Source organism: Melanerpes formicivorus, unplaced genomic scaffold, assembly GCF_026170545.1.
Source record: "Melanerpes formicivorus ecotype bairdi unplaced genomic scaffold, bMelFor1.0.p_v2 SCAF_72, whole genome shotgun sequence".
In the NCBI taxonomy this organism is placed as follows: Eukaryota; Metazoa; Chordata; class Aves; order Piciformes; family Picidae; genus Melanerpes; species Melanerpes formicivorus.
In genome coordinates, this window is record NW_027142424.1 from 2,383,440 (window position 1) to 2,405,025 (window position 21,586).

Below are 21,586 nucleotides of genomic sequence, written 5' to 3' on the forward strand. Positions count from 1 at the left end.
GGCACACAATGTGTATCAGTGGCCTTAGTCTGCACAGGAGAGAGCCTAAGCAAGAGCCTTTCTGCACGCCCACCCTTGGCACTGACTAAATATCAGTGTTTATCACTGCTAGAAGCACCCAGTCTGTGAAAACAAGCCCTGAACTTCAGTGTGCCGACACTGAGCAGAGATTTGACTTCAGTGGAATCACTGGAGAATTGTTGTGTGTTCAGGGTGCAACAGACTGCCAGGGAACAAACGTGCCTTGTACTATGTGACTAAATAGAAAAGCAGTAGTGCCTTGTGGGATGCCTCTACTGACAGGCTTTTGGTAATGGCCGACGAACATTGCTGGCGTCACCAGACGTGTGGAAGCCGCAGAGTCGATGCACAAGCGCGAGGGTCCGGATACCAGGAGGACTGGGTGCGGCGGAGGGTGTCGTGGCGCCCGCTAGGGGACGCTGTGGTGCCGGACAGAGGGCGGAGTCCCGCCCTTCCCATCACGTGACCAGCGGCAGGTGACCGGCGGTGTCACGTGAGCGGCGCGGGGGGACGATGGCAGCGCACCTGAGCTCGGGGCGCGTTAACCTGACGGCGCTGCGCGAGGCGGGGCGCAGGGAGCTGCGCGAGTTCCTGGACAAGTGCGCGGGCTCCAAGGTGCGCGGGGCAGGGGGCGGGGGCAGGAGGGAGACGGCCAGGGGACCGGGCACCGCCGGGCCGGGCTGAGCCCAGCCGGGCCTGACGCCGCTCTCCTCCCGCAGGCCATCGTGTGGGACGAGTACCTGACCGGGCCCTTCGGGCTGATCGCGCAGTACTCTCTTCTCAAGGTAAGGGCCGCGACAGGGTCGGGAGGAGGCGTGGCAGTGGGTCCCTCGGCAGCCGGGCTGTGTCATGGAATCGTTTGTAGTGGAAAAGACCTTTAAGATCATCGAGTCCAACCGTTAATCAAACACTACCAAGTCTGCTGCTAACCATGTCCCTCAGCACCACATCTCTACGACTTTGAAACCCTTCCAGGGATGGGAACTCTGCCACTGCCCTGGGCAACCTGATCCAGGCTTGCAAGGGTTCCTCATGTCCAACCTAAACCGCCCCTGGCACCACTTGTGGCCATTTCCTCTTTGTCTGTTGATTGGTACCTGGGAGAAGAGCCAGACCCCCACCTGCCTCCAGGTGTGGAGAGCAATGAGGTCTTGCCTCAGCCTCCTTTTCTCCAGACTCAGCAACCTCAGTCCCCTCAGTTGTTGTTATCAGAACAGCACATCCAAAATTCTGGGTCTGCTTCATGCAAATCAAAGATCTAAGCCACGGACAGGTGTCTGTGGAAAGATGACTTCAGAAGACAAATCAGCACAATACTCACTTGTCACTGGAGTTCCCCACAGCTCGTGAATGTTTTTACTCCGGTTTAGGAACATGAGGTGGAAAAGATGTTCACTCTCAAGCCAGGCCGCCTGCCCCAAGCTGATGTCAAGAACATAATCTTCTTCGTTAGGCCCAAGCTGGAGCTGATGGACATCATCACAGACAATGTGCTTAGGTACAGTGGATGCTGCAAGAGGGAGTCTGCTCGTGGTTCTCTTCTGGGCAGCTGGCTGGGGCTCCTGATGAAGGAGGGGACAGATTTGGCCTGGAACTGGTTTGCCACATCTAGGCTCATAATGGGGAAGGATGTGCAGCTGCCCCTGGGGCAAGCTTGAGTTGGGGTGCAAGACACCTTGGGAAGGAAGGGGATTTGTCTGGCAGTGCAGAGGGTGTGTTCCCTCTTAACATGTGCATTCCTTCTGATTAGCAGGAATGAGTTGTGCTTTGATTCTGAGCACTGCAGGAAATCTGAGTCACCTTGCCTTGCTTTCAGGCTTGTGGCTGCAGATGCATGTGGCTGGGTAAAAAATACTCTGCAACACAAAGCTAGGAATGGCAGTTGGCAGTAACGACTGAGCATGGCATTCTCTTGTCTTCTGAATGCAGTGCCCCTGCCCACAGTCTGTTAGTTACCAGCTGAGTTACCCTTTGCTGTGCTCCTGCCTGTGACTCTTGCAGGGAAGACAGAGGCCGCTCTCCCCAGAGGGACTTCCACATCCTCTTTGTGCCACGCCGCAGCCTGCTCTGTGAGCAGTGGCTGAAGGAGCAGGGTGTGCTGGGGTCCTTCATCCACCGAGAGCAGTACAGCCTGGACCTGATACCCTTTGATGGAGACCTGCTTTCCATGGAGTCAGAGAGTGCATTCAAGGTGAGCACTTTTCTTATCTTTGAGGAAAAACCGTGTGAGGTTTTGTGTTGCCTGTGAGTCTTTGCTACAAGTCTCTCAGAGCAGTTTGTTGGTGACCCAAGCAGCAGGGGAAGGCCTTGCAAAGCAGATGTGGCTTAATCCTGAGCACTGAACCGAGCCTGTGTGTTTTCCAACTAAAGAGTGAAGAAACAATCACTACTATCTGGCTGTATCCTAGCTCCTCCAGCTTCAACTGCTGGTGTTATTTTCACAAATCAGGCATTCATGAGGCTTAAAATTCTCCATCACTGCAAAGAGTGAGCAGAGTTTGTGTCAATAACAGCCTGTGTGGCAGTTAATACTGTGCACTGTCACACACCAGCTGTGTGCCCTGTGCTCTCAGAATGCTGTGTCTGGGGACAGAAAAGTGTGAGAGTTTCTTTGGCCCATTTCAGCCTTATTAAGCATAGCCCAGGGGACATGTCAGGGCTTGCAGCTGCTTGTTGGCAACTGTGATGAGGTGATGTGTGCTCTGGGTGGCCTGATTAGAGATAAACTCTTTGCAGTCACTTTCTGGCTCTCTTACTCCTCACCATCAGCGTGGGAATAGTGTGTAGGGTTCAGCGACTGGTGTGATCAAATTGTTTGAAGTAGTGACAACATAGATGAGGTCTGTACTTGCCAACAGCCATAGTTTTTCCCCATCCTTTATCTTCTCTGAACTGTTCACATGGATCAGGCTCTGCTGTGGAAGTAGCTGTGTTGGATTGACCCCGTCCATCAGGAATCCTTCTTGTTGTTTAGGAATGCTACCTGGAGAGTGACCAGACAAGTCTGTACCATGCAGCAAAGGGGCTGATGACACTGCAGGCTCTCTATGGAACCATCCCGCAGATCTTTGGGAAGGGCGAGTGTGCCCGGGTAAGGCAAACACTGCTGCTGGAAAAATGCCTCTTGTGCTTTGGAAGTGCCTGAAGGACATTTGGGTAAATGCACCTCTGGGATGTTTTTTTTTAATCCAGCCACAGACCCTTGTCATATTGGAATTTCAGGATCCTGGCCTTCAGATCTTTGTGATCTCTGGCCAAAAGAGTGACCTTTGCTGTTCCTTAAGTCTGATTTCATACACATTTTCCTCATTGATGCACTGCCTTTGTGCTTTCAGCAGTTCTTGCTCTGGAGAGTTAGCAGCTACCCAGCTGGTATCAGAAGGGCTGAATAAAGCAGGAAATCTGTAACCTACTGCTTCTGCCTTGGCTTTTGTCCTCTCCATATAACTTACACCACTTCTTGTTCTCTCTGATCAACCTACAGTGTAATTGGTGCCTTTTGTAATAATCATGTGGCTTTGACACTGTCACTGTCTTGCTGAGCTGCAGAGGACTTTTTTAATGGGTCTTATCCTGCCCCCATCTCTCAGCCAGTCTGCACTTCCTGCCACTCTGTGCCTTCTGCCAGTCTCTTCCTTTACCCACAGCTGTGCCCCATAATTGCATACGCTTGCAGGGCCTAGAAACCAAATCCATCTCTTGTGGCCTGCACCTTAACCAGACCAACATGATTCCTTTTCAGCATGTGGCCAATATGATGATCAGGATGAAGCGTGAGTTCCCTGGAAGCCAGAACTCGATATTTCCTGTCTTCGATACTCTCCTGCTGCTGGACCGCAACGTGGACCTGCTGACACCACTGGCCACACAGCTGACCTACGAGGGGCTGATAGATGAAATCTATGGCATCCAGAACAGTGAGTGGGGCCGGCCTGGGGCAGGTCTCTGGTTGCTGGGGCAGGTTGCAGTGTGTCAAGTGGGTTCCTGCCTCACTAAATGGCTGCAGTGTGGGAGCAGCTCACCTGCTTGGTTCCCTCCCAAGCTAGATAGCCCATCAAGATCAGCTCTGGCTCTTTTTCCCTAATATTGGGAGTGGAGTACAGCACATGGTTGTTAAATGGGCATATTATAGATGATGACAAGGTGCAGACACAGTGACACAGAACACATGGTGTGGGAGTAGAAGAGTCTGCCTTCACCCTCCATGCCATGCTGAGGGGATGGGAACAGTTTGTGAAAGGCTGTTGAGAGCTCTCCTGCTCTTCAGGACATGAAGTTCCAGTCCTTACAAGGGTTATTCCTCTGCCTTTGGTAGCTTATGTGAAACTCCCTCCTGAGAAGTTTGCCCCAAAGAAGCAGGGTGAGGGTGGGAAAGATCTCCCCACAGAACCCAAGAAGCTCCAGTTGAACTCTGCTGAAGAGCTGTATGCTGAAATCCGAGACAAGAACTTCAATGCCGTGGGGTCGGTGCTGAGCAAGAAAGCCAAGATCATTTCAGCAGCCTTTGAGGTGAGCCTGTATCTGACTGTGCAAATGCTTGGGCATTCTTTTTGTCTGTATTCAGCTGGGTTGTGACTCCAGCTTAAGCTGATGCCATGGAGTAATCCCCCGGAAGAAAACAGATACTTTCTAGGCTAAGATCAACTCCACTCTGTCAAGTAGGTCAAATCTACTCATAGGAATCCTCTAGTAACATGGATCCTTTCTTCTCTCCACACCTCTGTTCTGGGACTTTTCCTGTCCTGACTGTTAAAAGCTTGTCTCAGAACTAGCCTAAACCACACCTCTGCTGCGTTAAGCCTTTACATCTCTTAGAAGAAACTGCTTTCTTCAGCCTGCAGAACAGTCAGATGCTGCTTCCTTCTGCAAGAGAGCAAAAGTCAATCTCAGCGTACTGCTCAATTCCAGTTTGCTGCAGTTGTTACCTGTTAACCAAAAGGCCCTTTCCCCTCTGTATTCACTGAGGCTTTTAGATATAAAACTCCACAATGTACATAGAGTGTTTTGGCTGGCATAAAGCAACAGGGATGTGAGACAGACTTACAGGATGTTTGAACTGTAAAACCTTAGATAAAGCTTGAGAGTGCTGGGGGTATGCTTATGGTTTTGTTCGAAAGCATCCTGTTGATGATACATAGAGAAACAGAGATCACATTTCTGCTTTCAGACTTCATGGTGATTCTTGAGAGAACTTGATACCCTGTTTGGTAGTATTTCCTTGGCTTTTGATTTGCCTTCTCACTCCTGCTGCATTTAAGATGGGGTAGCAGTACCTTAACTGAAATACTGTGTGCTCAGCCTCCTCTCCTAGTAAATATCTGTTACTGCAGTATTAGTGCTGAAGGTGCTAAAGAGGGACTATTCATACTAGTTGTTAACAAAAAAAATGTAATCAAGACATTGTCAGAGGTAATGGGTGATAATGAAACAGCAGCATATTGGCAGCAGAGGGCTTCTTAAATTGCAGGCTTCTTCATTATCACTCTCCTGCCTGCACTTGCCCATTTAAACCCTTCACATATGAGTCAAATTACTATTTTTGTTCCAAGTTGCATCAAGAGGCAAGTAGCCCAAATGAAATACAGACCTCTGGACTGCTCTGAGAGCTGAAGTCTTCATTGTGTTTCATCAGATCTTGCTCAAAACCTGGGACATTGTTAACAGCCAGGTACAGTGAATGGCAGCCTGGTTCTGTAGCACCTGTCACTGCTATTTTGAGTAGACATGTCCCCATCTCCAGCTACAGTTCCCTGAGCTCTGTGTTTACTAGCAGCAAGCAAAGTAATTGTCTTTGCATGAAGAAGGTGATTTTGCTGGTAGGGAAACAAGAGCAGGTCGTGCCAGCTGAAGTCAAAGGTGTAGAAAAGTAATTGGTAATGCTGGTATAAAGGAAAAAAATCTGTAATGATGCTGTTGTATTATGTCCTGCCTCTTCTGGTGGTCAGAACACCATTACAGGTAATACTATGGCTGTAGTGTAAGCATTTAAAATCTTTTGTCTTCAAAAGACTGCAGATCTCTGTTGCAATGAGTACAGTAAAAAGCTACTAGTTGGTGTTCTTGATCTGAGCAAGACCTAACCTAAATGATGGATTTCTTTAGGAAAGACACCATGCAAAGACTGTTGGAGAGATCAAGCAGTTTGTCTCACAGCTGCCACACATGCAGGCTGCAAGGAGTTCTCTAGCAAACCACACCTCCATTGCAGAACTCATCAAAGACATCACCAGTGAGTATTCCTTCAGCAGTCTCTGACTATAGCAAGATGCAAGACAACTTGAAGGACATCACTCAGCTTGACAAAAATTGGCTTGGCTCCATTCAATGCATCTCTGCTAAAATGTTCAGTGTAGGAAAGAAGCTGCCAGCAGCTGTATTGATTTTCATTTTTCCCCCAAAGCATCTGAAGATTTCTTCGATAATTTAACGGTGGAACAGGAGTTCATGTCAGGAATAGACACAGATAAGGTAAGTAGACCATGACAATAATTGTGACTCCTAAATCTTAAAAAAAACCACCACTACAGTGTATTTCTCTGTTTTGGTTTGGCTTGGGTTTTTTTTCTGTTTGATTCTTTTGAGAGGAAGCATCTGATCTCAATGATGTCTGTCTCCTTCTAGTGTCAGGGTGGTGAGCTCTGATGTATGTCTCTAACTACTGACTGTAGAACTGATGTGCTTTAGAAAGACTCGGGGTGGAACCAGTGCTGATAGCCTTGAGCTGCTGTCAGAGCTATTTTGGAGATACTAGGCAAAACATGGTATTTCTTCCCAGGTCTTACAAGTACTTCAACAGATCTTTAAGTAACAGCTTATGTATTTTTCTCAATAGGTGAACAACTACATTGAAGACTGCATAGCTCAAAAGCATCCATTAATAAAGATCCTGCGCCTTGTTTGCCTGCAATCCATCTGCAACAGTGGATTGAAGCAGAAGGTTCTGGACTACTACAAAAGAGAGATTCTGCAGGTGGGGCTCTAACTTTGGGATTGATACCTCTGATAAAAGCCACCTCAAAGCATCAGCTCTACAACTCCAGCATTTCAGACAGGCACAGCTTAGACATAGGGGGTGTTGATGTCCAGTGCACAGGGAAAGTGCTGAGGCTGCAATCTGAGCTGGTTGCCATGACTCGGGAGGTGTTTGTGGGTGTTTTACAACATGTAGACACAGCAGCTTCTATCATTGCACTGTTTGCCATCATGATTTAAACACTAAACTGGACACACTCTGGAGAGATTCAAACAAAAAGCTTTTTTTAAACAAACATCTTTGCCTTTGTTTTGTTTTGTTTTTTGTTAACCACTCTAGTCATAGACTGCTGACATGGTATTAAAGATGAATTCTTCACATTGCAGACCTATGGCTATGAACATATATTAACTTTAAACAACTTGGAGAAGGCAGGACTCCTGAAACCTCAGACAAGTGGCAGGAATAACTACCCAACCATCAGGAAGACCCTGCGCTTATGGATGGATGATGTGAATGAACAGGTAAATGTGCACTTCAGCAGTCAGTGTTAGGTCTGACCTTACAGGATTATATGCAGCAGGAAACCTCCCCTACTTTTGTTATGATTTCTCTGATGCTGTTTTGCAGCCTGCAATGGCAGTCACCTGCTGCTCCCCCTCTGCTCTCTTCTGCAGAACCCAAATGACATCTCCTATGTGTACAGCGGCTATGCTCCCCTCAGCGTACGCCTGGCACAGCTACTGGCTCGGCCAGGGTGGAGGAGCATAGAAGAGGTTCTAAAGATGCTGCCAGGTCCCCATTTTGAGGAGAGGCAGCAGTTACCTACTGGCCTTCAGAAAAAGCGTAAGTTTTGCTTTATTTCCCCCTTTTTTTTAACGGGAAGTGCATCTCTGTTAGGCTGGCAGAGTCCAGGCATCTCTCTCATCTCCCTGTCCCACTGCAGTGGTAGATCTCCCTTGCCCATTTTTGACAGCTTTCTGGCCTCTTTGAAACACCCAGTCATATACTCAGCCTGCTAATAATGTGCTATAGAGCTGTGCATTGGTTTAACTTCTCATCAGAGTGCTAAAATAAACCTACTATGATTTTAATAAGGAACATTACAATGAAGGTCAGCATCTCTTGCCTAGGCAGGCAAAGAACCTTCTGTAAAGAGACCTCAGTTGGGAGCAGACCTTGCATTCCTGGCCCCAAGCCCAGTGGTTCCACCCAGTAGGTTTCCCCTCTAACTCAGCTATCCCCTTTATTTTAGCTTTAGGTCATTCTGAGTTTGACTGAGAATTGATGGACAGGACTAAGACAACCTGTCCGTGTTTCTGAACACAGGTCAGCACGGTGAGAACCGAGTCACACTGGTGTTCTTCCTGGGAGGAGTAACGTATGCTGAAATTGCTGCGCTGAGGTTTCTGTCCCAAATGGAAGATGGAGGCACAGAGTACGTCATTGCCACTACAAAACTGATCAATGGGACCAGTTGGATCAAATCCTTGATGGAAAAACTGGAGCCTGCCCCTTTCTAGGGTCTTTGGGGAGAGACAGTAAAAGCAAGAGGCCCTGTGTGACACAGGCATGTCAGCTTCTGGCCTGGCTGCTTGAACATCAGAGAAACACAATGGTGAAAGAAGCTATCCTGGGTCCAGCTCGTGCTGCAGTTATCCTCATCCCTCTCTGCACTTGCATTCCTGCTGTTCATGGTACTGCCAAGTAGCCAAGTAGCACTGAAAGCCACTAACAAACTGGGAGAAAGAGATCCCTGTTCATAGTCTGAACTGGTAAACAAGTGCTGGGGAAGTGGAGATCAGCCCTGGTCCTTCTGTTTGGCAAAGCACTTCTGTTTTTGTCTTTCAGTTTAGTTTTGGTGGGAGATTTGATTACTTCCTTTTACCCTCCTTAGGTTCTGAGAGGGCAGGATATTTTCTCTTCCAAATTTCATACCACTTGGCAATAGCTAGCCACATGCATGTCAACAGCACTGACTGCAAGTAACCCAGCTGCACCCAAATGATGAGGAAGATGCTTTAGCCTTTTGGTTTTTTTTTCATTGCTCTCTGAAGGGATCAGTGTGAGGTGGCTTGTTTGTCCTGACTCTGAAAGACAACTCTGGAGTATGAATGACATCAGTATGGCAAAAGCTTACATGTAAAGGTACACAACCACTCCCCCCCACGGGACTCGGAGCAAAAAATAGTGACAGCAGTGGCCCAGTAAACAGCAGGATTTATAACAGGCCCTTTTTCCCCCTGTTCAGTTTAGAAATTGTGGTACTGGCTGCCACAAGCTGTTGAGGAGCTCAAAATTATGAAGTGGAATTTTCCATGTGTGTGATGGCTGGGCCCTTGATGTTGCTGAGCTGCTGTGTGCAGGTGGCAGCTTCTGGCTCCAGGAAGACTCATGGCTGGAGGCTGGGAAGACAGAGGAGGGGGTTGTTGTCTGTGCCTGTGTAGCTGGGCCCAGCCAGAGCCTCTGCTGCTCTGCCTCACTGCCACTGTACTAGTGCTTCAACAGGAACCACTGGGGGATGGTTTCACCCTTAAAAACAACTTAAAAAAAATAAACACACTCTTACACCTCAAATCACTCTTAACAAACATTTCTGCTCTTGATTATCCTGTATAATATGTCCCAAAACACCCTTCATTTTTCTTAGCTGTTACTTCTGACTCTAGGTTTCAGTCTGTCCTGCTCTGTAAGATTTGAGTGCTGCCCAATCATCCCCTTTGCAGAGCCCCCCTCTCTGGCTAGCTCCAGTTTGCTTATTAGAATAAAATAAAAATGTATTTCATCTTTTTTTAAAAGTGTTTGCTCTCTCTCTCTGGAATTCAAAAATAAACACAGTAACCTCCTGCACTGTGGTAGCTGCATCCTTCTACCCCTGCTCAGGATAACTGAATTACTTCAGCTGAAACTGTGACATCTGGATGTTGTTACTTTAAGCTTATGCACTAATCAGATCCTCTTCTGCTGCTTAACATATCAGAAATATTTATTTGATTATTGGCATTTATAGAAAGATATTTGAAATTTTTTACAGAAAACATGCTGTGACTTTGACAATGGTGCAAAAAGCGTGGGGGGGTTGCCTTGGGTGGCCTTGCTCTGCGCTGTTTCCACAGTTCCACTGCAAAGTAGACAATGTCACAATATTTAAAAAGAAAATTCTAATTTTTGATCCAAAACTCTGATGCTACTGTGCAGAGAAAGACAAGATACAATGTGATTCAACACCATTTTCTAGCATGTCCTTGGCTTGGCCTCAAGGGTCTTTGTATTATCACAATTTTCAGATAACGTTTTGGTTTTCATTTCCTTGTGATTAGTTCCAAGATTTAACAGCCATGTAGCCCTGATCAGACTGGTTTGTGAACTAAGCTCATGATCTGTAAAAGCTATACCACAAGTGACTAAAGGAAACCATGAAGAGTACCATCTCAGCAGTTTGCTTAGTTTGTCACCTGGACCAGCAGATATCTGTGTTAGTACCACTAGAGGCACAGCTTATTTCCAAACTACACTGTAACCACCTGCCAGACTCTTCATACCCCAACAACAGCAGCTTGCTTAGTGTGTCACCTGGACCAGCAGATACCTGTGTTAGTACCACTAGAGGCACAGCTTATTTCCAAATTACACTGTAACCACCTGCCAGACTCTTCATACCCCAACAACACAGCTCTCTATTTTTTTTGCTGACTGTAGCCTGCCCTGCCACCCAGCTCCAGCCAGGTGGAGACTCAAACCAGACAAAAAATCACTTCCTGAAACTATTCAACAGCAAAAATAAAAATACAGCCATCTTGACACTGATTGATTCTCTAGAGGAGCAATTACTACTTAACAGGCTTCCTGAGCAGCTTGATTATGTTCTGCTGCTGTCTTATGGCCTTGCTGACCATGCGGGTAATAATTTGATAACAAGAGAGCCTAATTAAATTAAGGGGCCATTTTCTACATCATAATCTCTTTGTAGGTAAGAGATTTGATTTGCAGTACATACTCTTCCTTCTCTGCTGCCTGCATTTGTCTGGTTTACAAGCAAAAAAAAACCAAACACCAACATTACCCAACCTCCACCCCACAGACCAAAGACTTTCACTTTTCATATAACATCATCAGAAATCAGTTTTGCTAAAAAACCCACACAGCTTGACTCCCTCCTCCCCATCACATTGCAAAAGAGTGGCAGCCCTTGCTCTCCAAAAGGTAAGGATGACTTCTGGAACAGTGAGATAGTGACAACACAGGGGTTAGGCTGTCCTCAGCACTCACTTCCTTTTGATAAAAGGGCACAGTTCAGCCTACAGAATTCCACCCTGTAATGTGCTGCTGAGCTGGGATGATACCTTGCTGTACATGAGCATCCTCCTCCCTGACTGGCCCACAGCAGCTCATGGTGGCTGCAGCAGGAGGCACGAGAGTCTTCCAGAAAACTGCACCATAAATAGTGCAAGGTGATACACCATCTTCTTAGGGGGAAAAAAAAAAACAACTCACATTTAAGAAAAAGCAAGTTTTGAGCTGGTAACATTAAGCCATGGCGCTTAAACCCACACAATACTGTTGACAGAAGCACTCCAGGCAGGGCAGCTGGTTGGCTGCTCTGTAGCGCTGCACTGCATGGCACTATGTCATATCATAACTGGTGCTGACCACACCTAGTGCATTAGTCCTCGTGTGGGCTGCGAACACAACCTCGTCACTCCTGCCTCCCGACCCAGCAGAGCAGAAGGGAATCAAACTACAGCAGAAACTGCTTAGAAGCCAGAAATTCAAGAGGCAGCTACAGAACAAAACTAGAAAGGAACAGAAACTTGATGAAGTTGAGCCCATCAGCTACCTGGGTAAGCAGTTTATTTCTTTACCAACATCTTTATAGATAAGCAGAAGTCACAGAATCATAGACAGGAAACTTCAGAGCTTTGAACAACTGGGAAACCACAGCTGGTTTTAAAGTGTAATAGGTCCTGTAATGCATACTTGTGCCTAAGCTCAGAATGAAATGACTGTGTTCCTTAGTGAAACCAAAAAGTGAACTCTTTATCACAAAAGCTCTTAAAAAATATTCCAAGTGCCAGGACAGGAATTCAGTTTACTTTTTGTCGGGCTGTAGACTGTTCAGGAGAGAACTAATCCTTTTAGGTTAGCTTTATTCTATGTCTGGTTTTAAATTTCTTGTCTGTGCTTCATGGAGAGCGTGACATACAGACATAATTATGATCAGAACTGTAAAAACCATGCACATTGGAGGGATATTTTTTTTAAGGGGGTTTCACAGCTTTAAGTCTAACGAACCAACAACTTTTCCAGTCATTCAGATCTTTATATTAAACTAACAACTGAGCATTCAGTTCTAAACCAAGGTGTAAGTATGACTTTAAAATGCAGTTATAATATTAATTCTAAAGCATCTCATCCCATGTCTCCCACTTAAGGGTTATTTTTAAAACAAGATATAAATATTTGTCTGTGCAAATTTGTATTTCAGCCCCAGTTTTCATCATTCTTAAACAAGAGGCTCAGTTTGTGCCAGTATCTCCATTAGATGCAATTATATCATTAAATATTAACAGTGGCTTCCTTGGAGGAATTGACCACTTTGATCAGAACACACTGCTGGTAATGCACCATCAGTGACCGCTCCAAATGTGGAGCTTCCTGGATGCACAGCCACTGGCACAAGGGGAAAGACACCAGGGGCCAGCTGGACTCCGTAATGGCCTCAGAAATATCTGCTGCCTGTGTGTTTATATTTTAATTTGCTTAATCACCAGTCCTCATCTGGAGACTTTGATCAGATCCTGAACTCCTTTTCAACACTGTGCAGCTCAGCAATCCTGTACAGGACTCTGAATGAACAAGTCCAGCCTGACACCAACAACATCCTTAGAAGGATGAGCGGCCATTAACTCTCTTGAACACAACCTTTTCTCCCCACAGCAAAGCTACCTTGGTCGGTGTTGCACTCCTCCTTGCTCAGAAAAACTCATCCCAGACTGTAAAGGACAGAGCAGCAAACAGCCCCAGAGACCTTACCTGCCGCAGTCTGGAGAGAAGAACCATGCCAGATTCCTTTGTCATCCACTTCCTCAAGGTGTTGAAGGAGCTGCTGGCCTTTGTGCTGTTCAGTTACACTGTGCTGGTCGGAGCATTGCTGCTCGCTGGCTGGACAACATACTTCCTGGTGCTTAAATGAGAGCTGCTCTTCTCCACCTGCAACCACAGGCTGGCCAGAGACATCAGGATCCAAAGTGCAGCTCATCTGCTCAGCACACAGGATGGCAGTCCCTTCCTCCTGCCCCAAATCTGCAAGCAGTTTGTTCTGTTGCTGCTTAATCGCAATCTTATTTTCTTATGTAAAAAGAATAAAGACTTAAAAAAGTATCTACGTGCATGCACTCTACTGTCTTTGTCGCTTTTGTAGAGTCTTTGCATCTCTTGCAGGTTCTTTGTGTCTCCTTAAACATTGTCCCCTCTTCCTAGAAATATTTAAAAGCCTCCTAGCAGTTTTCTCCTGAGATTCTCACCCCACGCCCATCTCAAGAGCAAAGCAATTTCCCAAGCACGGCAGAGGGACAGGAAGGATGCAACACAATTCAAACATGAGCAACATCTCAAGTAAACAAGTCCTGCCTTGTCTAACTCTGCCTCATTAAGGGTGTGAAGGCAGAGATATGGAAATTACTTGGGTTTGGCTTTTTTTTAAGTCCTGGGAAAATACATTTCAAATCAGCACAGGGTTTGCATCTTCCTACAGCTTTATGAGGTACACTTCATGGGTTGGGGGCACCAACACCACGTTATATCCAGACCCATTATTTGGCACTCCCAGGTGCACACCACTTTCCAACAAATGCCTAAAACATGGAGTTAGGTGCAAGGTGTGCCTGCAATATAGCACTGCCTTGCCAAAACTAAACTGTGCTGGATAGGTTGGCAATTTTGATATGTATTAAAAAAAAAAATACTAAATTGATCAAGAGCTTTCATGTAGAACTCTGCAGGAAGCCTTTCCTGAAGCAGCTGGGGATTATCCCTAGCTCAAAGCTAAGCAGCATCACATACTCTTGAAAAGCAAAGATTAATTAAAAGATGGGGGATGGGAGCAGAACCTGTGTCGGTTTATCAGCAGAGCCTTAGCCCACACTGCAGCTGCTGAACTGCCACACAGCTGAGGGCATTTCTCTGCTCAGCTGGGCTGGCCTGCCAGGTGTTTCTGAGCAGGGGAACACAGAGGAACTGGCCAAGAATGGCCTGAACTGAGAGCTCCTAATGCCATTACTGCTTCTCAGAGGCCACCAAGTTCTGAGACAAGTCTTACGAGGAGCGGCTGGGGGAACTGGATGGAGAAAAGGAGGCTGAGGAGAGACCTTCTGGCTCTCTACAACTCTCTGAAAGGAGGTTGCAGCAAGGTGGGAATTGGTCTCTTCGCCCACAGACCAAGAACAACCTCAAGCTGGGCCAGAGGTTGGGGTTGGACATCGGGATAAATGTCTTGCCCATGTTGTCAACCCCTAAACCAGGCTGCCAGGACAGTGGTGGAGTTCCCATACCCAGAGGGTTTTCAAAGCCGTGTAGACATGGTGCTGAGGGACATGGTTTAGCGGCGACCTGGCAGTGCTGGGTTAACAGTTGGAGTCGATGATCTTTAGGCTTTTTCCAAACGAAATATTGCTTCTAAGTGCCATTACCTGTAGGGTGGAGCGGCTGCCCCACAATGTAAGGGTGAAGACGGTTCTCGTTTGCTCGCTTGCCCGCCTGAGCCTCCCTCAGCCGCCCTCACAGCCGCCACGCGCCGTCACCGCCCCCAACCCGCCGCCCGCCCTGGGCCGGGACGCTGGCCCCGCCCACCCGGCACACGCTGATGTAACTTCCTGCGTACCGCAAGATGGCTGCTGGCAGCCGGTGGCTCCGGAGCTGCTGTTCCCTTCTCAGGTAGCGCCGCGGCTCCGCCGCTCCGGGTCCCGAGGGCGGGGCGGGGGCTTTTCTGTGGAGCCACACCCGGCCGCGGTAACGCTCAGGTGGCTGTTAACCGGACTGGAGCGGGCGGTTCCCTGCCGCTGACCGACCCTTGTGACTCTGTACCGGCTTCGGTGCAATACAGCGGGCGGCGTCCTGGCCACAAAAACGCCCGTAACGCACCTCGCCTGTCTCTAGCTGCCCCAACACGGCTGGGATAGCACAAGAAGGAGGAGCTGTGGTACCTTTATCGTGCTTGCCACTCACAGATTGTAGTTTAAGAGCATAAAAGAAGGAAAAGTGACCAGTTATTTTTACATAAAACAGTGCTGCTGTTTTTCTGCTCGACCTCACGGACTCTCACATGACACTGGATGTAAATAAAACTGGCTACAGGAGGCTCTAAACATCCCTGGATGGCATCAAAGTATTACATTACTCACCTGCATGTGCCATTTACCACATTTAAGCATGCTTTTAAATCAATATTAGCAGTGTATTGGTACCACAAGAAGATCTATCTCTCACAAAGGACTCCAACACACTACTGTGCTTGTCTTCTTTTCTTGCACTTAATATAATGGCACTTAAAACAAACATTCACTATTACACAGCTGCATTACAGAAGCATGTTAGAGTAGGTAGCCCAGAGCAGCTTCTGGGTGTTCTTTTAGATGCTTACTTCTCACCACACACTGGTTATTTCTTACCTTTATCTTTTTGTCTCTTGCATTTCCAGGCAAAGTTTCCCTGTTGTGGCCAGTTTTAGGAGACGCTGCCTCTCAGGTGTGAACAGACAATGGCACCAAATGGGCGTGGGGCTGGGAGTGGCCCTGTGTGCAGTCCCAGTCGTGGAGGTAACGCTTTAGGGGTAGGATTCATGCAATACTTGCTTGTTAGAAACAGTTTAATATTCAAAACCACTTGCTTGGCATTTTGCAAATTAGTACTTACCCTCAGAATTGTTTCCTTGGGGACTGCAGGTGTTCAGGAAAAGAAATGAGGAAGACAGTGTCTGCCTTCAGTAACACCTTGCAAAAACATCTGCTTTGTTTTACTGTGAAAATTTGGCTGCTGAGCCTTGTAACTGACAGGGTGCTTTTCCTTACCATTATTTGTTACTAATAACATCCATATGAAAGTCACTTAAAAGTGATGCAAGTATCTTGTCTTTCAGAAGCAGAACTCAACTTCTCTCAGTAATGATGCCTTGATTAAAAGAGCAGTTTCCTTGGTAACAGACAGTACTTCTACACTCCTCTCTCAAACAACATATGCATTGATTGAAGCATTGACAGAGTACACAAAGGTAAAATGAGAGGTTACATACTTTGTTGGCAAGTCAATACTGGAAATAATAAATTATTTGGCATGTTGGGCTTTGTTTTTATGTTTGGACTTTGGCTTTTTAAATGAACTTTAAATAAAGGAGATGTGGGGGGTTAAAGATGTCAGGTTGTGAGGAGACAGTGGGGCCCATTGTTCTGCAGCACTAAATACAGAAGTTATTTTCAGCCTTGTTAGATTGTCAGTTTGACCTTGAACTTCAGCTGCAGTGACCCATGTCTTAGAACTGCAGCTAAATAAACTTCTAACATTTGTTGGATGTCTGCATACCAAATCAGCAGGACACACTACCCTGTATTCTTAGGTGTTTCATTTACCTCCTGTGCCCATTTCTAAGGCCATGACCAGAAGAGCCATATTGTAGTCTGAAACAAGAGACACTGTTCTCTAAATAAGTGCAAATTTGAGTAAAGTCTTTGCATTCCACTTTACTTCCTTACAAGTCCATAACCAGATGCTGTCCACAGCACTACTGTAGGCAACAGCTGTCAGTGCCTCCAAAACCACAGAGAGCTTGAGAGCAAGGCACCTGTGAAACCATTCAGCACTTTTGCTAATTATCACCAGTGAGCAGTGAGACATCACCACCAGTGTACAGATGGTTACCTAATGGTATGTAATTGCTTCTTTGCAGGCAGTTTATACACTGGTGTCTCTCTACAAGCAATACACAAATCTTCTTGGGAAGATGAATTCAGATGAGGTGGATGCAATCTGGCAGGTGGTCATAGGAGCCAGAGTTGATGTAAGCAGTTGTCCTTTTGTCAGCAAGCTGCCTCTTCAGACTGCTCTGAAAGTTCTCCTGCTTGCTCACCTTTTCACAAAGACACTGTTTGGAAGAGCATTCAGATACTCTTATATTAAGTAATATTTTGTTTTACTCCTAGATGACAGCAAAACAGCAGGAGTACCTGAGGCTGGAGTCCAGCTGGATGACAGCAGTACGTCTTTCAGAGATGGCAGCAGAAGCTGCCTATCAATCAGGTAGGCACAAGCACTGACAATTTCCTTCCCCAAGCATTTAGGCAGCATTTAATACTGGAATGCAGCAGAGAGAGACACAGAATATAACTCTATGCTAATTTACAACTAGTGCCTGTTTTTTAGAGATGCTGAGAACTTAAGGACTTTCATTTGCTACAGGTTTAATAGAAGTGTTGTGAGAACTAGGCATGGAAACTTCACGTGTGGGTTAGATCAAGACTAAACCATGCCAGGAAGTGTCTGAGAGAAGTATTTAGTCATTTTTAAATGGAGTGTTCAAACATGGTTTGAGGAGCTGCAGACATAAAGCTACCTGGGGGGTCCAGCAGGTCTTTCTGGATTTATTTCTGTTAGAGTCAGAATATTTGCCTTTGACTCAGGAAAGGTACTAATTTTTCTCACTGTATACACAGGTTCACAAAACATGTAGAGACTTGATAGCTCTTAGATTCAAGTTATGGGCTGAATTATGGTAAATTGGCAAAGTTTTTGGAGTGGAGAAAGGGGGGAAAGCAATGAACATACAGGAACATGCTGACTCTACAAGTGCCTGAAAAAAGAGAATCTGTAGGAACGGGAGGAGGAGAAGGGATTCAGAGTTCAGCAGTCTTACAGGCATTCCTGCTGCTGGTAGGTGCCAGGACAAGGACTCAAAGTTCCTGGCACATGATGATTGGGCTGGGCTTAGTTCTCAAACACAGTATCACAAGCTGATTGCTCTCATCAGACACTGGCTATAAGCCTCTTGGGTGGAAAGAATTCAAGGGGAGAAAAGAACCTCCAAGTAGTTAAATTGTTGTTTAAAGTAAATGAAGAGTAAACGATGCACTTAGTATTAATATAGCCCAAGAGTCATCAAAACACTTAGCAAAGCAGATAATAATGACAGACGGAGTTCCTTAATTGAAGGTTTGCTGAGTGTTCTGCTAACCCAATGCATGTAAATTGCTACTCCTCAGGCGCAGACCAAGCCTCGGTGACAGCCCGCAGCCACATTCAGCTAGTCAAGTCCCAGGTGCAAGAAGTGCGACAGCTGTCCCAGAAAGCAGAGACCACATTAGCTGAAGCTCAAACAGAAGAGCTCCTCAAAACTCAAGGAGAGGAATCTTCACTGCCACAGGGTATTTTAGGGAGCACAGAGGCAGGTGAGGATCCTTACCTTCGGGAAGACTGAAAAGAATCCAGGTGTCACCAAAAATATATGAGAGTCACAGACTAGAAGACCCCATAGTTTCAGTGTGAGGATAGTATGGGAAACTGCTGAAATAAGTCAATGATTCCATTTTTTCCCCCAAAAGGATTGCTTTACAAATCAATGCCAAGTATCTAAATGGCCTTGATCTTGTTTGTAACTTATCATGTTTGTACTACCTATGGATTCAATTATTTAAACATTGAACTATGCAAATGTGAAAGCTGCTATCAAGGATAGCTTGTTAATTGTCTCTCTGCTGGGAGGGTCCTTCCCCTCATTTGCTATGTTTGTGAGAGCTCCCTAACTTGAGAGACTGATTAGGCATTGGCCAAAGAAGTGTAGTTAAAAGTCATTCTTTTAAATGTGTGAAGTAAATTGTATCTGTTAGGAGATACCTTTATTAAACTCTTGTGGGTGTGCCCATTTGGTTAAGGGATTCAGTGCTGTCTTGTATTGAACTCTGAAGTTTACAACAGAGCTGAGTCTTGAGAGCTGCATCACACCACACTTACAGAAATTACATAGAATAAACCAGGTTGGAAGAGACCTTCAAGATCATCGCGTCCAACCCATCAACCAATCCAACCCACCTAAACAACTAACCCATGGCACCAAGCACCCCATCAAGTCTCCTCCTGAACACCTCCAGTGATGGTGACTCTACCACCTCCCCAGGCAGTCCATTCCAATGGGCAATCACTCTCTCTGTATAGAACTTCATCCTAACATCCAACCTAAACCTCCCCTGGTGCAGCACTTAATTACAATCAGTCAGGGGAAACATTGATGTAATGTTGAAAATTTTCTGTTGAGTTACCTGGGCCATTAGTGAAGTTTTGCAGTTCAGGACAGCAACCTCTTTCACTTAAGAATCACCAACACATCTGCCTTTCCCAGGAAGAAAAGGGAGATTTGATACTTAAGACACTGTGGTTATAGACGAATTTGTTGTAGCAGCTGCTGTGTGCTTCTTTACAAAGTAGTGAGCAAAGGCAAGCTGAAAATACTTGAATGCTTTCCAGCACAGGTTTCAGGAAAATCATCTCAATTCTCTCTTTTTGCAAGCTTAACATTTCACTGCAGGCTTCAAAACCACCACTGTCCTTCACTGCATTCATTTTCTATGTTAATGTGAAATTTGCAGTATTAGCTGTATAGAAAACATAAATCTAAGCTGAGATTGCTTTGTAGAACAGCATCCATTAGAACTTTACCACTGCTGATTTGAGTCAGATAATCTCCAATTCATCAGGTTTTGAAAGAAAACACACCCTAATTACTGGGTTTTCACTACAAAGTAGCATCTGATGCACTTCATGTGTCTCAGTGTTGCTCTTAAGCACAAGTGTGTGTCAAGCACAAGTGAGTTATGCTTGACAAGGAATGTTGTCAGCTGCAGCCTAAGTCCATCTGTGCTTCATTTTGCTGCCTTTTGAACAGATGCAATCTCAGCTACACAGCACTGTATGCTTCTACATTAAATAGTAAAGGAATTAACAGGCTGCCTTTGCTTGCTCCTGCTCTTCACTGGGTGCTGCTGTATCCAAGGAGGATAACATACTCTGGAAATCAAGTTCACAGGAAGGTGCCAGTGTTTGCTGTGCCAGCAGTCAGGAGGTCCCAAACACAGCCTTGGGCTGGATCATTAGGGAAAAAGCCACTTATTTTAAGAGGATCGTTTGCAGAAGTGGCACAGCCACACCCTGAAGAGTCAACTTCAAGTCAGCCTCTAACCACAGCTGCTCCAATTTGTTACATGCTGCACTGTAAGGTTCTGCCAAGCCACTGACCCAAATGCCTGTACAGGTTGTGTTCCTTTCAGGATCCCACAGTAACTCTATTCAGACGTTTGCGTGGCAAATATGTGGCTTAAGACAGACAATGACTGTTACAGGAGACTGCAAAGCAACTCATTCTTCCCCTTTCAGAGCCCACTACCAGCCCCCTTGTTGCCCTACTTCTTGTTTCACTGTACATCCTGCTCACTGTGTTCGCACACATGCATCCCTCAGACATGACAAGAACCAAATAGTCAGTTCAGTCAAGTCCAAATGGGAGTGAGGCACATGCAGGGCTCCATATAGCCTCCAAAATGAGGTGGGAAGGGAGTGTTGCCTATTGGGAGTTTGCCCATACACCTAAAGCCCACAGCAGACATGACATCGTTTTCTACTTTGTGTTACTGAGTTTGGAATCACCTAGGAGGTCAGAAAAACACTACCACTGCAATTCACATGGTACCATGGAACAAGCAGCAACATCCCAAGAACAGTGCCCAGAAACTATCTTCTGCTGTTGATACTCTGCCACATTTACAAAGCCAACACATCTGAAGCTACATGCAGACATTTCTCAGGTACTGCTGATACAATTCTTTATGTCCTGTTGGGGCTGCAGTACAGAAGGCAGGGTAGCTTGCACAAGCCCATGCTGAGGCTGGACACATGCAGGCTCACCCAAGAGCAGTTTTTTCAGACAAACACCTACTCGTATCTAGCACGGAAACAACTCATCAGAGTGGAAACTCCCACCACAAGAGTCTGGATCACACCACAGGGCACAGATAAAATTACACCAGGTGCTTTAGAAAGCCAAAGCAGCAAGGAACATGATCTAACAAGGACCAGCAGGACTGACAGGAGTCCCTCAGCCTGATAACAGCACTGCCCATCCCACTGGAAGGCAGGGCAGCCAGCCTGCCCTGAGCTGTCACACCTCTGGTCAGTATGTCCTTGGCCTCTCTGTCTGGAGTACAATCAAGGACCTCCTGAAAGAGGCACTTCCTGGGTACCTCTGAAAGCTCCAGCTCACATCTGATGGGCAGTGAACACTAGGCAGCTGGCACTAGAGTCAGCAAGAACAGCACAACACAAATCACTCTAATTTCTCTAATCACACACTTCCTCTCTACCACTGCCTTTTCCTAACACAGGCTGCTTCCAGCTCATACACAGCACAGCAGCTTCTGGTCTAGCAGGAAGGCACCCTAATGTTGATAAGCTTCATAAAAGTATCACCAAAGTTTAGTTTTCTATTTGATCTTCCCTCAAATGAGTGACTCCAGCCCATTCATGGATTAATTGCTTTTTATGTCTTGGCTGGACAGAGCC

General features: G+C 46.2%; 3 protein-coding genes across 5 annotated transcripts; all 3 read left to right on the forward strand.

Moving 5' to 3' along the window:
* Positions 1 to 504: 504 nt before the first annotated feature.
* On the forward strand, positions 505 to 9,840 carry VPS33A (VPS33A core subunit of CORVET and HOPS complexes). Of its 2 annotated transcripts, none has more exons than XR_010990463.1 (13): positions 505 to 636; positions 741 to 806; positions 1,392 to 1,519; positions 2,023 to 2,212; positions 2,996 to 3,112; positions 3,764 to 3,938; positions 4,337 to 4,530; positions 6,124 to 6,250; positions 6,422 to 6,489; positions 6,854 to 6,991; positions 7,381 to 7,518; positions 7,625 to 7,840; positions 8,324 to 8,412. XR_010990463.1 is itself a non-coding variant. In XM_068163441.1 (13 exons), exons 1-13 carry the CDS (start codon positions 535 to 537, stop codon positions 8,515 to 8,517), a joined length of 1,806 nt encoding a protein of 601 aa, XP_068019542.1. In that variant the 5' UTR covers positions 505 to 534; the 3' UTR covers positions 8,518 to 9,840. The 2 variants fall into 2 exon arrangements, 1 of the variants encoding a protein (XP_068019542.1); XM_068163441.1 differs by having other exon boundaries at positions 7,672 to 7,840; positions 8,324 to 9,840.
* A 1,803-nt stretch (positions 9,841 to 11,643) lies between these two features.
* LOC137453759 (uncharacterized) lies at positions 11,644 to 13,379 on the forward strand. Its single transcript, XM_068163272.1, has 2 exons — positions 11,644 to 11,835; positions 12,932 to 13,379. Exon 2 carries the CDS (start codon positions 13,053 to 13,055, stop codon positions 13,185 to 13,187), a length of 135 nt encoding a protein of 44 aa, XP_068019373.1. The 5' UTR covers positions 11,644 to 11,835; positions 12,932 to 13,052; the 3' UTR covers positions 13,188 to 13,379.
* Positions 13,380 to 14,843: 1,464 nt separating this feature from the next.
* On the forward strand, positions 14,844 to 19,968 carry DIABLO (diablo IAP-binding mitochondrial protein). Of its 2 annotated transcripts, none has more exons than XM_068163443.1 (6): positions 14,844 to 14,926; positions 15,690 to 15,821; positions 16,128 to 16,259; positions 16,932 to 17,042; positions 17,185 to 17,281; positions 18,241 to 19,968. In XM_068163443.1, exons 2-6 carry the CDS (start codon positions 15,750 to 15,752, stop codon positions 18,453 to 18,455), a joined length of 627 nt encoding a protein of 208 aa, XP_068019544.1. In that variant the 5' UTR covers positions 14,844 to 14,926; positions 15,690 to 15,749; the 3' UTR covers positions 18,456 to 19,968. The 2 variants fall into 2 exon arrangements, with proteins under 2 accessions (XP_068019544.1, XP_068019543.1); XM_068163442.1 differs by having other exon boundaries at positions 15,690 to 15,807; positions 18,241 to 19,966.
* The last annotated feature ends 1,618 nt before the right edge of the window (positions 19,969 to 21,586 follow it).